Source organism: Phycodurus eques, chromosome 5, assembly GCF_024500275.1.
Source record: "Phycodurus eques isolate BA_2022a chromosome 5, UOR_Pequ_1.1, whole genome shotgun sequence".
Lineage (NCBI taxonomy): Eukaryota > Metazoa > Chordata > Actinopteri > Syngnathiformes > Syngnathidae > Phycodurus > Phycodurus eques.
Genome location: NC_084529.1, coordinates 6,210,086 through 6,225,483, shown reverse-complemented (window position 1 = coordinate 6,225,483; position 15,398 = coordinate 6,210,086). Strand labels below are relative to the sequence as shown.

At 43.4% G+C, this 15,398-nt stretch overlaps 1 protein-coding gene across 4 annotated transcripts in view; it reads left to right on the top strand.

Moving 5' to 3' along the window:
• The window catches only part of wwp2 (WW domain containing E3 ubiquitin protein ligase 2), a 122,133-nt gene that overhangs the window by 24,064 nt on the left and 82,671 nt on the right, over positions 1-15,398 (top strand). For all 4 annotated transcript variants that reach the window (XM_061677223.1, XM_061677221.1, XM_061677219.1 and 1 more), the window contains 2 exons: positions 6,717-6,795; positions 10,245-10,411. In XM_061677223.1, coding sequence (XP_061533207.1) covers positions 6,717-6,795; positions 10,245-10,411 — 246 coding nt within the window. The remainder of the gene's footprint in view (positions 1-6,716; positions 6,796-10,244; positions 10,412-15,398) is intronic.

The following is a 15,398-nucleotide window of genomic DNA, read 5'->3' as shown; positions in this document are numbered from 1 at the left end:
CCGCGTCACTGCAGATGCTGCACCGATCTGCCTGTCGATCTTCGGCTCCATTCTTTCCTTCCTCGTGAACAAGACCCCGAGATACTTGAACTCCTCCACTTGGGTTTGGATCTTTTCCTCAACCCGGAGAGGGCACTCCATCCTTTTCTGACTGAGGACCACGGTCTCAGGTTTGGAGTTGCTGATTTTCATCCCAGCCGCTTCACACTCGATTGTGAACCGCTCCAGCGAGAGTTGAATATCACGGCTTGATGAAGCCATCAGGACCCCATCATCTGCAAAAAGCAGAGAAGTAATATTGTTACCAGACTTCCCCCCCCCTCAATGCCTTGGCTGCTCCTAGAAACAAATGGCAGCCTTGGCAGAGTCCAACTCTCACTGGAAACCTATTGAACTGACTGCCGGCAATGTGGACCAAACTCTGACACTGGTCGTACAGGGACTGAACAGCCCTTATCAGGGGTCTGGTACCCCATAATTCCGGAGCACCCTCCACAGCACTCCCCGAGGGACACTGTCCAACGCCTTTTCCCAGTCCACAAAACACATGTAGACTGGTTAGGAAAACTCCCTCTAGAACCCTGCTGAGGGTGTAGAGCTGGTCCATTGTTCTATGGCCAGGATGAAATCCACACTGCTCCTGAATATGAGATTTGAATTCCTGACGGACCCTCCTATCCAGCACCCCCAAGTAGACCTTACCAGGGAGGTGATTCCCCCTGTAGATGGAACACACACTCCCCACCACCCCGGTCTGCCAATCCAGAGGCGCTGTCCCCAATATCCATGTGATGTTGCAGAGACGTGTCAACCAGGAAAGCCCCACAATATCCAGAGCCTGTAGGAACTCCGGGCAGATCGAATCTATCCCCGGGGCCCTGCCACAGAGGAGCTTTTTAATCATCTTGCTGACCTCAACCCTGGAGATAGGAAAGCCCACTTCAGAATCCCCGTCTTCTTTTTCCTCATAGGAAGGTATGTCGATAGAATTAAGACGGTCTTTGAAGTATTCAGCCCACCGACTCACAACATCCCCTGTTGAGGTCAGCAGTGCCCCATCCCCACTATACACAGTGTTGATGGGGCACTGCTTACCCCTTAAGAGACGCCGGATGGCGGACCAGAATTTCCTCGAAGCTGTCCAGAAATTGTTCTCCATGGTCACATTGAACTCCTCCCACACCAGAGTTTTTGCCTCAGCGACCACTAAACCTTCGTTAGGCTTGGCTAGCCAGTACCCATCAGCTGCCTCCGGAGTCCCACAGGCCAAAAAGACACGATAAGACTCCTTTTTTAGCTTGATATCATCGCTTATCGCTGGTGTCCACCAACGGGTTCAGGGATTGCCGCCATGACTGGCACCGACCACCTTACAGTCACACCTCCGATTGGCCGCCTCAACAATGGAAGCGCGTGACATGTCCACTTAGACTCAATGTCCTCCAGCTCCCCCGAGATGTGGGTGAAGTTCTGCCGGAGGTGGGAGTTGAAACTTCTTCTGACAGGGGGTTCTGCCAGATGTAGGGCTGCACGATATATTGTTTTTGCATCGTCATCACGATGTCTGCGTCATAGTCACATCGCAGGGTCTGTTGTGATGTGGGTGTAATGTAGTACTCAGTGAATCAACTCTTATATTAAAAGTGACTGAGAGAGCACAGAGGGACTTGTTTAGCACCCATGTTGGATTAAATTATAATGCTTCAAACACACGGAGCAGCCCAGAGTGTTGTACAGTCCCCTCCAAAAGTATTTGAATGGCAAGGTCAATTCCTTTGTTTTTGTTGTATACTGAAGACATTTGGGTTTCAGATCAAAATGGTAAATGGAAAATTGACTGTGCTTACATAGCGCTTTATGTACACCATCACAGTGCCCAAAGCCTCACATTCACCCACTCACACACACATTCATACACTAATGGGCGACTGCTGCTATGCAAGGTGCTGCCAGGCACATTGGGAGCAATTAGGGTTTAGTGTCTTGCCCAAGGACACTTCGACACGCGGACAGTCGTAGCCCGTATTCGAACCGGTTACCATTCAGTCATTGAACGACCTGCTCTACCTACTTAGCCACAGTTGCCCAAAAGATGAAAATGAGACGAAAGTTCAGAATTCTAGCTCTTATTTCATGGTATTTATATCTCGATGTGTTAAATAACTCAGGACAGAGCACCTTTTGTTTGAACCCACCAATTAAGTGGGTTTATTTTGTGTGTGAGTACGTGTGTATATATATGCGTGTGTTACACAGTGCCACCAGAAAGCATTCACACCCCTTCACTTTTGCCACATTTTGCTGTTAGATTTATTCTAAAGCTGATTTGAGTATAGTTTTCGTTTCAGAAAATCTACATAAAATATCCTGTAATGACAAAGTAAAAACATGTTTTCAGACAGTTGTGAAAATTTTGTGAAAATGTAAACATTTAAACATAATGGGTACATAAGTATTCACACCCTTGGCTTAATATTTTGTTGAAGAACATTTGGCAGCAATCACAGCCTCAAGTCTTCTTGGGTATGTCTCGACGAGCTTGGCACACCTGTTTTGGGGCATTTTCTCCCATTCTTCTCTGCAGATCCCATGAAGGTCAGTCAGGTTGGATGAGCAGCGTCAGTGGAGAGGCATTTTTTGGCCTTTCCAGAGATGTTTGATTGGATTCAAGTCCGGGGAGGAGGGGGGTTGAAGCTTTAAGATTTTCAAGATAACATCTTTTATTCTGACAAATCTAGCTTTCGATCAAAGTCGCTACTATGGAGACATTTACACATACAAGCACAGCCACATTGGTGTTCAGTCAACAGTATTCAATTTTCAGGTGTTAGGCTAACATTTTCCTTTCCTTTGTGGTTTGGAAGCAAAAATGCAGTTTGTAAGCTGCCTTTATACACGCACATACAGGCATGCACACATGCAAACCATCCACACAGACTCCAGTGTATTCAGGTGAATGAACACATTGCCACAAGTAATTGGTGGGTGCTGCTACTGCTTGGACAACGATTAATGTGTGTCTTTGTGACTTTATTGATGTGAAGAGGGAGTAAGGCAAGTAGTGTTTTGGTTTTTACTGACGTGCCACATGCCTTAACAAGGAAAGAGAAAATAGAAAGATATAAAATAGAAAATGTTAAACACATTTTGGAACACAGCTCTGAAAATGAACATATGAATTTAATTTGTCAGAAACTTACATATTTTTTGTGGTCTATATGCTAATTGTGTTATCAGAACACCCCCCCCCAAAAAAACCCCACTGCTTAAGTGCCTGTGGTTTACTTTTTCCATTGCAGTAGTTTCTGTATGACATAGCTCCCTAGCTTCCTTTGCTTTTTCATGAAATAAACATCTTGACGAAGTTATATCATGTATAATCAATAATACAATGGAAATCACTAAAATACACACACACACAAACATGTGGACTCTTCGTTGATGTGTGTCAGTGGCGTTCCTTTGCTGGCTTACAGCAGTGGGTGGGGGTGGGTCCGTTACTAGCTTGCAGTTGTGTGGATGAAAGGGCTTGTGTGTGCATACATTTGTTTTTAGGGGTGGGGTAGAGGTTTGTGAACAGAATTCTGCTAAATAAATGTCGAGTCTCAAGTTGAGGCACGTGTGCGTTTTATGGTGCCATGTATATGCACGGCGGTATATACAGTATGTTTTACATTATGTCTGGAGGGATATGTAAGTTGCCTATCTATATACATTGTGGTGAAAAAGGACCCGGGTTCAAATTTGGCCTCGCCTGTCTGGAGCTTGCATGTTCTCCCCGTGCCTGCGTTGTTTTCTCCGGGTACTCCGGTTTCCTCCCTCATTCCAAAAACATGCATGGTAGAATTTAAGATATGATTTTGGACCGAGATACCGAGGGTGGAGGACATTAAATACTTGGGGTCAACAGTCCAGAGCAATGGTAAGTGTGGTCAGGAAGTGAAAAAACTGAGTCTGCTAGGAGTCTGTGAAGAGGTTTGTGTACCAACAAAATCATTTCGGACATTCAACAACAACAAGCCGTGGTTCACTGCTAAACTTAAGCAGCTTCGCCAAGCTAAGGAAGATGCATATCAGAGCGGGGACAGGGCCCTGTATAATCGAGCTAGAAACCAGCTGACGAAAGAAATTAACATTGCAAAGAGGATCTATGCAGCAAAGTTGGAAAAACAGTTTAGCGCGAACGACTCAAAATCAGTCTGGCATGCATTCCAATCGCTGACTAATTACAAGCGACGATCCCCCCAAGCTGAGAACAATAGCACACTAGCCAACGACTTGAATACCTTCTATTGCAGAGTTGAAAAGGAGAGTTTCACTCCACACACCCACCCGGCCGCACCCGCGACCACAACCACACCTCTGACTTCTGCGTTAACCATCCATGAACAGGATGTGAGATGCATCTTCAAACAACAGAAGATTAACAAAGCGGGAGGACCGGACCATGTGTCCCCATCCTGCCTCAAAGTCTGCGCGGACCAGCTCGCTCCAGTCTTCATTCAGATCTTCAACAGATCTTTGGAAATGTGCGAAGTTCCATCCTGTTTCAAACGCTCCACCATCATTCCAGTCCCCAAGAAACCTGCAATCTCTGGTCTGAATGACTACAGGCCTGTTGCTTTGACATCTGTGGTCATGAAGTCCTTTGAACGTCTCGTGCTGGACCACCTCAAGAGTGTCACAGGTCCCCTGCTGCACCCCCTGCAGTTTGCCTACCAAGCGAACAGGTCTGCGGATGATGCAGTCAACATGGGACTGCACTTCATCCTAGAACACCTCGACAGTGCAGGGACCTATGCGAGGATCCTGTTCGTGGACTTCAGCTCAGCGTTCAACACCATCATCCCTGAACTCCTTTCAACCAAGCTTCTCCAGCTCAGCGTCTCACCTGCCATCTGCCAGTGGATTTACAGCTTTCTGACGGGCAGGACACAGCAGGTCAGGCTGGGGGAGGCCACCTCATCCACACGCAGCATCAGCACTGGGGCGCCCCAAGGTTGTGTCCTCTCTTCTCTCGCTACACGAACGACTGCACCTCAGCGAACCCGACTGTCAAGCTCCTGAAGTTTGCAGATGACACCACTGTCATCGGCCTCATCAAGGACGGTGAAGAGTCTGCATATCGACAGGAAGCGGAGCGGCTGGAGCTGTGGTGCGGCCGACACAACCTGGAGCTGAACACGCTCAAGACGGTAGAGATGATCGTGGACTTCAGGAGGCATCCTTCGCCACAGCTGCCCCTCACGTTGTCCAGCTGCCTTGTGTCAACCGTCGAGACCTTCAAGTTCCTGGCAATTACAATATCTCAGGACCTGAAGTGGGCGACCAACATCAACTCCGTCCTCAAAAAGGCCCAGCAGAGGATGTACTTCCTGCGGCTTCTGAGAAAGCACGGCCTGCCACCGGAACTGCTGAGACAGTTCTACACAGCGGTCATCGAATCAGTCCTGTGTTCTTCCATCACAGTCTGGTTTGGTGCTGCTACAAAAAAGGACAAACTCCGACTGCAACGGACAATCAAAACTGCTGAAAGGATTGTCGGTACCCCCCTACCCACCATTGAGGACATGAACCCTCCCAGAACTAAGACAAAGGGCGTGCAAAATCCTCTCGGACCGTCTGCACCCCGGTCACCAGCTCTTCCAGCTCCTTCCCTCATGTAGGCGCTACCGATCAACGCAAACTAGAACTAGTAGACATTCCAACAGCTTCTTCCCTCTTGCGAGCAACTTCTTAAACACCTAACCTATAATTCCATTACAACAAGCTGGACATTTTTTGACTTGAGTTCGTTGTCACATTTCTGTGGGGCCAATTATATATTACTCGTGCACTCACTGTAGTTGTCTCGCCATGCTGCACTATTTGCATATACTGGCCACTCATGCCAGAGTAGCATCTGCTCCATTTGCACACTGATTGAGGAGTATCTGTAACATTTGCACAACCAACATTGTCCCAGATGATCGCACTACTCGTCACTTTAAACCGCATACACTCCTTGAAGTCTCAGCGCCCTTTGCACAATGGTCATTGCACCGGACTATTGCAATATTAGTCGTTCGAACTGCTCTAAGTGCTAGAGGACTCAGCATCTTTTTGCACAATTGTTTTTTGTCAATGTCTTTATGTCCCCAAAGTGTTCTGTAAATTGACTGTCTGTTGTACTAGAGCGGCTCCAACTACCGGAGAAAAATTCCTTGTGTGTTTTGGACATACTTGGCAAATAAAGATGATTCTGATTCTGATTCTGATGAAGGGCAAAGTTAATAAAACAGTGGTGAGGGCAGCCATGATGGACGGATTAGAGACAGTGGCACTGAAGAGACAACTGGAAGCGGGCTGGAGGTGGCTGAAATTTAAGATATGATTTTGAGTTATTTCCGTTCATTACAATGGGGAAAATGTATTTGATATGATTGTTTTGAGTTACAAGCGTAGTCACAGAACAAATTCAACTCATGTCAAGGCACCACTGTATGTGAAAGTTTGTTCGTAGTCAGGAGAAGTTGCTGTATAAAATAAAAATACACACCAGTTTTAAGTTGGCTTTTATCAAGAAACTTAACCCCATGCAAACCTCATACTCGAGCTCACAGAAAGCCAACAATTAACCTGGAATTGACGACAATGTTTACTTTTTCTCCCTTTGACTAATGTACTAGATATGTTCAATTGTTTATGTCCTTTATTTTTTTTTGTTCTTGTTGCAGAAATATTTCAATCCGATCGACCCAGCCTGAGGAGGACACAGAGTGAAGAGACTCCCAGTGTTGCTGAAACCCAAACCAGGTTAGAATATACAGTGGATGCGGAAAGTATTCAGGCCCCCTTAAATTTTTCACTCTGTGTTATATTACAGCCATTTGCTAAAATCATTATTTTTTTTCCTCAGTGTACACACAGCATCCCATATTGACAGACAAAAATGGAATTGTTGGAATATTTGCAGATTTATTAAAAAAGAATAACAGAAATATCAAACAGCTGTAAGTATTCAGACTGTTTGCTGTGACAATCATATATTTAACTCGGGTGCTGTCCATTTCTTCTGATCATCCATGAGTTGGTTCTACACCTTCATTGGAGTCCAGCTGTGTTTGATTATACTGATTGGACTTGAGGCGACTGGTTAGAGCATCTGCCTCACAGTTCTGAGGACCGGGGTTTCAATCCCCGGCCCCGCCTGTGTGGAGTTTGCTTGTTCTCCCCGTGCCTTTGTGGGTTTTCTCCGGGCAGTCCGGTTTCCTCCCACATCCCAAAAAACATGCATGCTAGGTTAATTGCCGACTCTAAATTGCCCATAGGTGTGAATGTGAGTGCGAATGGTTGTTTGTTTGTATGTGCCCTGCGATTGGCTGGCAACCGGTTCAGGGTGTACCCCGCCTCCTGCCCGATGTTAACTGGAATAGGCTCCAGCACGCTCGCGACCCTAGTGAGGAGAAGCGGCTCAGAAAATGGACGGACGGATGGATGGATGGACTTGATTAGGAAAGTCACACACCTGTCTATATAAGACCTTACAGCTCACAGTGCATGCCAGAGCAAATGAGAATCATGAGGTCAATGGAACTGCCTGAAGAGCTCAGAGACAGAATTGTGGCAAGGCAGAGATCTGGACAGGGTTGCAAAAAAAAATAATCCGCTGCACTTAAGGTTCCTAAAAGCACAGTGGCCTCCATAATCCTTAAATGAAAGATGTTTTGGATGACCAGAACCCTTCCGCCGTCCGGCCAAACTGAGCAATCGTAGGAGAAGAGCCTTTGTAAGAGAGGTAAAGAAGAACCCAAAGATCAGTGTGGCTGAGCTTCAGAGATGCAGTCGGGAGATTGGAGAAAGTTCTAGAAAGTCAACCATCACTGCGGCCCTCCACCAGTGGAGCTTTATGGCAGAGTGGCCCGACGGAAGCCTCTCCTCAGTGCAAGACACGTGAAAGCCCACATGGAGTTTGCTAAAAAATACCTGAAGGGCTCCAAGATGGTGAGTAATAAGATTCTCTGGTCTGATGAGACTAAGAGAGACCTTTTTGGCCTTAATTCTAAGCGCTATGTGTGGAGAAAACCAGGCATTGTTCATCACCTGTCCAATACAGTCCCAACAGTGAAGCATGGTGTTGGCAGCATCATGCTGTGGGGGTGTTTTTCAGCTACAGGGACAGGACGACTGGTTGCAATCGAAGGAAAGTTGAATGCGGCCAAGTACAGGGATATCCTGGACGAAAACCTTCTCCAGAGTGCTCAGGACCTCAAACTGATGACCCTAAGCACACAGCTAAAATAATGAAGGAGTGACTTCAGAACAACTCCGTGACTGTTATTGAATGGCCCAGCCATAGCCCTGACTTAAACCCAATTAAGCATCTCTGGAGAGACCTGAAAATGGCTGTCCACTAATGTTCACCATCCAACCTGACGGAACTGGAGAGGATCTGCAAGGAGGAATGGCAGAGAACCCCAAATCCAAGTGTGAAAAACTCGTTGCATCATTCCCAAAAAGACTCATGGCTGTCTTAGCTCAAAAGGGTGCTTCTACGAAATACTGATCAAAGGGTCTGAATACTTATGGCTGTGTAATATTTAATTTTTTCTTGTTTCATAAATCTGCGAAAATTTCAACAATTCCGTTTTTTTTGTCAATATTGTGTGATGTGTGTACATTAATCAGGAAAAAAATGAACTGAAATTATTTTCACAAATGGCTGCAATATAACAAAGAGTGAAAAATAAGGGGGTCTGAATACTTTCCATACCCACTGTGTGGGTGGGTGTGTGTGTGTGTATATATATATATATATACATATACATATATATACTGGGACAACTAACAATAACACAGACACATGGCTGTATTAGATCAAAAGGGTGCTTCTACTAAATACTGAGCAAAGGGTCTGAATCCTTATGGCTGTGTGACATTTCAGTTTTTCTTTAATTAATCTGCAAAAAGTTCAACAATTCAGTTTTTTTTCTGTCAATATGGGGTGCTGTGTGTACATTAATGAGGAACAAAAATGAACTGCAAATATAAATGGCTGCAATATAACAAAGAGTGGAAATTTTAAGGGCAACATTTGTTTTGGTCATTCGTAGTTGTTTCCAGGTGCCGCAACAACCACCATATTGCAATGCATGAAACATTATGTGAGCTAAGATACAGTTGCCTGTGATTATACACTTGGTCAGCAGGTGGTTTCGTGTGCACATGAAGCATCGAGAAATGGACCATTACTCGAACCAGTGGCCGAAGTGTTACGATGCTTCATGAAGCTTCATCTCGCCAGCACTACAGTGAAGTAACTGCACAACACCTGCTATAATACAAAGAATAAATGACTAAAGTTATCCCCAAAAAAATGTCGTCGTCAGTGGTTCTCAACTGTTGTCAACCTGGCCCCGCAAATTGTCACCCACTTACTGTGTATGGAAATTAAGAATAACATTTTTTCTTTGTTTAAAAATAGCCTCTGAAAACACATGTACAGTATGTTATGTTTTAAAATGCCGCTGCAAAGTAGTTTGACATACCGCCAAAAGCATATTTCTTTCCATGACGCCCGCAAGCCAGAGGCTGAGGTGCACTGTATTTGTTTATGGAGTGAACTCGTGACTATAGAGCACAAGTGAGTCACATTTCCTGTCGCTCATCTAATATGTTCTACTAGGGAACTTGGTACGCCTCTCTTCTTTAACAGGGGGGGAAACAAATACGACCAAGGTAATGTTTTGGCCTCTGAGGAGCAATGTGATACACGCAATGAGACACCCATTTGCAGTAACAAAGAAAGTAGAAGTCATGATCAAATATTGTTCTTATAACTTGTTTTTCACAGAGTTTGAAGAATATATGCCAGGGAGTATTGTTATGTTTGTTTCTACGTGGTTATACAGCGTTTGTGTACCAATATTATTTATTTTGAGAGATAAGTTCCGCGAGTTCAATGCTAATTTTCGTAGTTCGTGAATGGTGTTTTTCATTTATTGTGTGTTGTTACCTTTTGATAGCGATTTTTGTGAACAAAAAAACAAAGAAAGAAAATGACAGCTGTGATGTACTTGAATGTTCAATAGGTGTAATTATTTTATGTGAGTTTAGTTTTACAGTGAACTTCAACTGGAGTGACTCTTTTAGTTTCCTTTTCTATTCTAACACATCACGATGTCCCTCCTGCTTTTCCTCATCTATTTTCCTTTCACTTCCGTTCTCATGGAATTTGTATTTTCGTCTTTTTTTGTCCGTTTCAGAAGGAGCAACCGATACTCAGTGGGTGGTTTGCAGGGCAGCTCCCCAGGGTCCTCCAGAGGGGTGTCTCTAACTAACGGAGAGACCAATGTAGAGCAGGTTCTTGAACCAGGTTCTGCTGGCCATCATGATTCCTCCAAAATTAAAGTCAGCCCTGCAAACAGTACAGGTATGTGCACTATTAAACCACCATCCCATTTTCAAATGCTTTCAGGTCATTTTATTTTTTGACTGGGTAACAAACTGGTTTGACTGTTCAATATTTAATGTGCCTGTGATGAAATGGTCTGTCAGTAATGTGGCTTTGTAATTAGACATTACATATCACCAGGGGTGCACGTAAGGAGCGTGCGTGCGTACAGAAAATATTAAAATCGGACTCGATTCAACTGTGTTGCTGTCCATTTGCGAACCAAGCATTTTGCAGTAGTACAGAGTATGGGTGCGCCGTACCCACGGTTGACGGTATAGATTTGGGCTCTACCGACCAATCAGGAAAACTCTTGTTGATGTCGTCATCGTGTTAGTGTTAAATTGGCTCAAGGACCTCTGACCAGAGAGCTGGAGGAGCTGCCAGCACTACGTCCGTCCTCGCTGTTTTTGCGGGAATACTTGGCGCTACGCTATCGCAGGTCGCATATGCCGCCCTTTTTTCAGTGCGCGCTTGGAAAACTTTCATCTGGGTGCACTTGCTTGAGTGCATGTTTTAATGCTCCCTTAACACAGTCTCATTATATTTGGCAGTGGTTGAAAGTCTCCGTCTTTTTCACTGCTTTATTTAGTCTCCTCCTACACGCTATCCTTTCTGAAGAAAGAGCGCCTTCTCGTTATTAGGAAACGGCCAATGCGTGCGTCCGGGCCCCTCGCCACGGCGAGAGTGAGCCTCGCGTGCCGGAGCGGTCCCCTCCGTCGTCGGTCGAGGAGGTGCTGCCAACAAGGGCCCAGATAGTACTGGTACCCACACAGATTCATAATGACATGATCCGTTCACCCCACTTTTTTAATCATCCCCTCTTCCTGAAGTTGGATCTCCAAGTCGGCGTGGCAGAAGAAAATTACAAGCCCGACATGGAATTCATGCTATTTGCTTCTCCTGTAAAACACTACCTGTTTTGTTCCCTGTTTTGTTGTAGCTTTGTAAGGCAGGCAAGGCATTGCTGGCTCACTCAACTCTGGCCTTTCGTGTCACGAGCTTTAAAAATTCTAACTCAACAGAAATTGTGCACGTCACCCCACTCACTCCCCCCACTGTAAAACATGGTGTTTTTGCAACTTAAAGTAGTCACAATTTCCACAGGTTTATGTAACGTTAAATGTACTTGGCTAAATCAGTCTGGTTGCATATACTCAACACTAGTTGAATTTAAATGCATTCAAAATATTTGTGGAAATAGTTTGAACCCTTCTTTTTTTTATTTTTTATTTTTTATTTTTTTTTTTTACTTTGAGCCAACACGTAATTTTTATACAGCGCACGGCCAGCAAACAAAAACAAAAGCGTTTTTTAAAGAATGAAAACGTTTTTATGCTGTATGCACTATAGGGAAATCCTAATAATACTACTGTAGTGGCTAAGTCCAATTTATCGCCTCAGAGGGTTATAATAGAGGGTTACAGTAGACCGGCAGTGTTTGACGTGCTTGTTCGATTTTGTGAAACAAGTCCTTGATCGCCGTTGGCAGTCTTCCAAGTGCCGCATGGCATTCAAAACTGTCCAAATACTGTATGTTTCAACCATTCCATATAATAAAACAAACAACGTGCCGTCTTCTTGGTTAAAAACGCTTCTTTTTCTCCATGCTTTTTAGAGCATTACCACTTTTAAGTGATATTTCTTGCACAGTACGCTGATTCAATTGTATTTTTTCCCCCCTTTTTATTTTAAATGTTTATAATTTGTTTTCTTTGTTTTTAAATGCGTTTAATCATGTAAAGCACATTGACTTACCTTGTGTTTGAAATGTGCTATATAAATCAATTTGCTTTGGTTTGCTTTGCTTGTTGGTCAAAAAATTATATGCGCTTCCAATGGCTACACAACTAATGAGCACTACCTACTTAAATAGGCATGTGAACACATACAATGGGGACATCTAGTGGTCAACTTGATGACCAACATGAAAATACACAAAATGGCCCTTACAACTACTTCTGTTATTTAAAATTTGAATGTCATGTACAGTTTACATGTTATGTAAATGAGTTTATACACAAATGTGAACATAAGACATACTTTGCAATTGACATGAGGTTTTGGTGGTTGATAGGCATGCGAGACAAGGTTTCATTATGTATGACTCGTGTTGATCATGTTGGCATTCTGTTAACAGTTCATTATAATTTAGCCATGATTTCAAATACAAATTCACCCTGTATAAAAAGAAAAATATATATTGACCTGTGTTGTCAACCAATACTGCCGATGAACTTCTTGTTCCCAGGAAATGATTTTGAATATATCATATCTCGAGTCACTGTCAATCTTTACTTCATCAAATTAAGACAACACTTCATCAGCATGCATGGTCATGCTACCTCCCCAAAAAAGGGTGCGACCAAATCATGTGCTGGTGCGACCAACTGAAAATGTTTGTTGCACCGGTGCTACCAGTGCAAAAGTTGGTGTAGAGCCTCAACAACCCCCGTACTCACGGCTGTGGTGTCCTTGAGCAAGACACTGCTACCCCGAAATGCTCCCCGTGCGCTTCAGCTGCCCCCTGCTCCAGTGTGTGCCACTAACGTGTACGTGTTCACTGTGATGGGTTAAATGCAGAGAACAAATTTCGTGTGCATGCTTGATGACAATAATAATAATAATAATAATAATAATAAAAGGTGATTCTTCTTCTTCTTCTGTATCTTGCAATTTTAACTGTCTGCAGTGTGCAGCGTCTCCTTGCGGTTACGCCCACTCATGTGGTTACGCCCACTACTATTGGTTACGTTTCTCCTCTTGGATACGCCCCTACGTGCCTACGTGGGGGCCATGTTGGGAAGGAAAACATATTTACGAGTTTGAAATGACAGATTGTATGTCAGTGGCTGAATAATTGCGTCAAAACCCTTTTTAATTGTTGTTATTGGCTTTGGATTTCTGGATCTGAGAATGTTTCAAGAATTCAAAATAGTACAATTACATGTATTTAATACAGGCAGTTAGTCCTCAAATTATTTACTTATACAGGCACACGACAAGCAATCAAAACTTTCTGCGTTATATAATTTTCCAGACCTGCTGACCCTAATATGCTGTCCATATGTAGCCTGTAAATAGTATTATTTTTGTAATCTAAACTACGTTGTTTTTGTAGGAGGTCTTTCATTGTAAATTTTACTGTTCCTACACAAACACCGTTTTTATATGATGTGCAGCTTGTATGGAATGGACACACTTTTTTTTTTTTTTGTAACTTCAGATATTAACACAAAAACATGAATCAAAAGAAAATGCATTTATTTTTTAATCAGTCACCCCAGAAAGCAAAAAACAGTCCATAGAGCAGCATCCTCCCAAATTGTCGCCGTCGGACTGAAAACTGAGAAGTTCTCCTCTCTTTCCCCGTCCCCGAAAACCTTTTGTCTTTATAATCAATATGACATTGGACACAGGTGGCACTGACAGGGGATTATGAATGTGTTCCTAAATTCAGGGGAGTACAGACTCCAGGTCATGACATTTTGTTTTTTTGTTAACAAAAAACAAAATATTCAAATATATCTGAATAGTAGCACTCATTCACTCACTGTGTAGCCAGTGAAGGTGTGCTTCATTGCGGAATGTCTCTTGTCTGACAATAACCCAAAAACGGGTACAGGTCAGAACCAGCGCACGGATCACACAGTCCCCATCTGTCAGCTGTGAACATACAGCGTACATTATAAATGAGCTCCTGTCCAATATTATCCTCTTTGAACAAGGATGGTATCATAAAAAATATTTATCAACATTTGGTAACTTTCAGATTTATTTTTGTTGTTTTCAGATTGGACAAATGTTGTTATAGCCACATGATTCTCAGATAAAGAAGTATCAAGTGGGCACTCTGTGTAGATTTGTCTGATGAATAGTCAGTGAGTGTTTGTCATCAGTACATGTATGTGCTTCATTCCATAACTTTAAGACAATTAAATATTGATGCCTGCCTAAAAGATGGGACTGACTGAATTCTTCTCTCATATACGTAGATGTATATATGTATGTGTATATATAGAAATATATATATATATATATATATATATATATATATATGCATATATACGCATCTTCTTTTCCTTTTGGCTTACTACTACAGGGGTCCTTTTCCATGTAAGCCTATCTCCTGCATCCTCCTCTGTAACACCAACTGCCCTCATCAGAATCAGAATCATCTTTATTTGCCAAGTATGTCCAAAAAACACACAAGGAATTTGTCTCCGGTAGTTGGAGCCGCTCTAGTACGACAACAGACAGTCAATTTACAGAACACTTTGGAGACAGAAAGACATTGACAAAAAAAGAAAACAGTCACTGAGCAGTAAAGGGTTGCTAGTTTTCTGGTAATGCCGGTACATTTTTTTTAAACATTTTTATTTATTTATTTATTTTTTTTTGTGGACAATTGTGCAAAAAGATGCAGAGTCCTCTAGCACTTAGAGCAGTTCGAATGACTAATATTGCAATAGTCCGGTGCAATGACCAATGTGCAAAGGACGCTGAGACTTCAAGGAGCGTATAAGGTTTAAAGTGACGAGTCGTGCGATAATGATGATGTTGGTCGCCCACTTCAGGTCCTGAGAGACTGTAATTCCCAGGAACTTGAAGGTCTCGACGGTTGACACAAGGCAGCTGGACAACGTGAGGGGCAGCTGTGGCGAAGGATGCCTCCTGAAGTCCACAATCATCTCTACAGTCTTGAGCGTGTTCAGCTCCAGGTTTCTGATTCTCGGAAGCTTTTGACAATATTATGGACCGTAGATGATGAAATCCCTAAATTCCTTGCAATTGTACGTTGAAGAACATTGTCCTTAAACTGTTGGACTATTTACTCACGCACTTGTTCACAAAGAGGTGAACCTCGCCCCATCTTTGCTTGTGAATGACTGAGCAATTCAGGGAAGCTCCTTTTATCCCCAATCCTGGCACCCACCTGCTCCCAATGAGCCTGTTCACCTGTGAG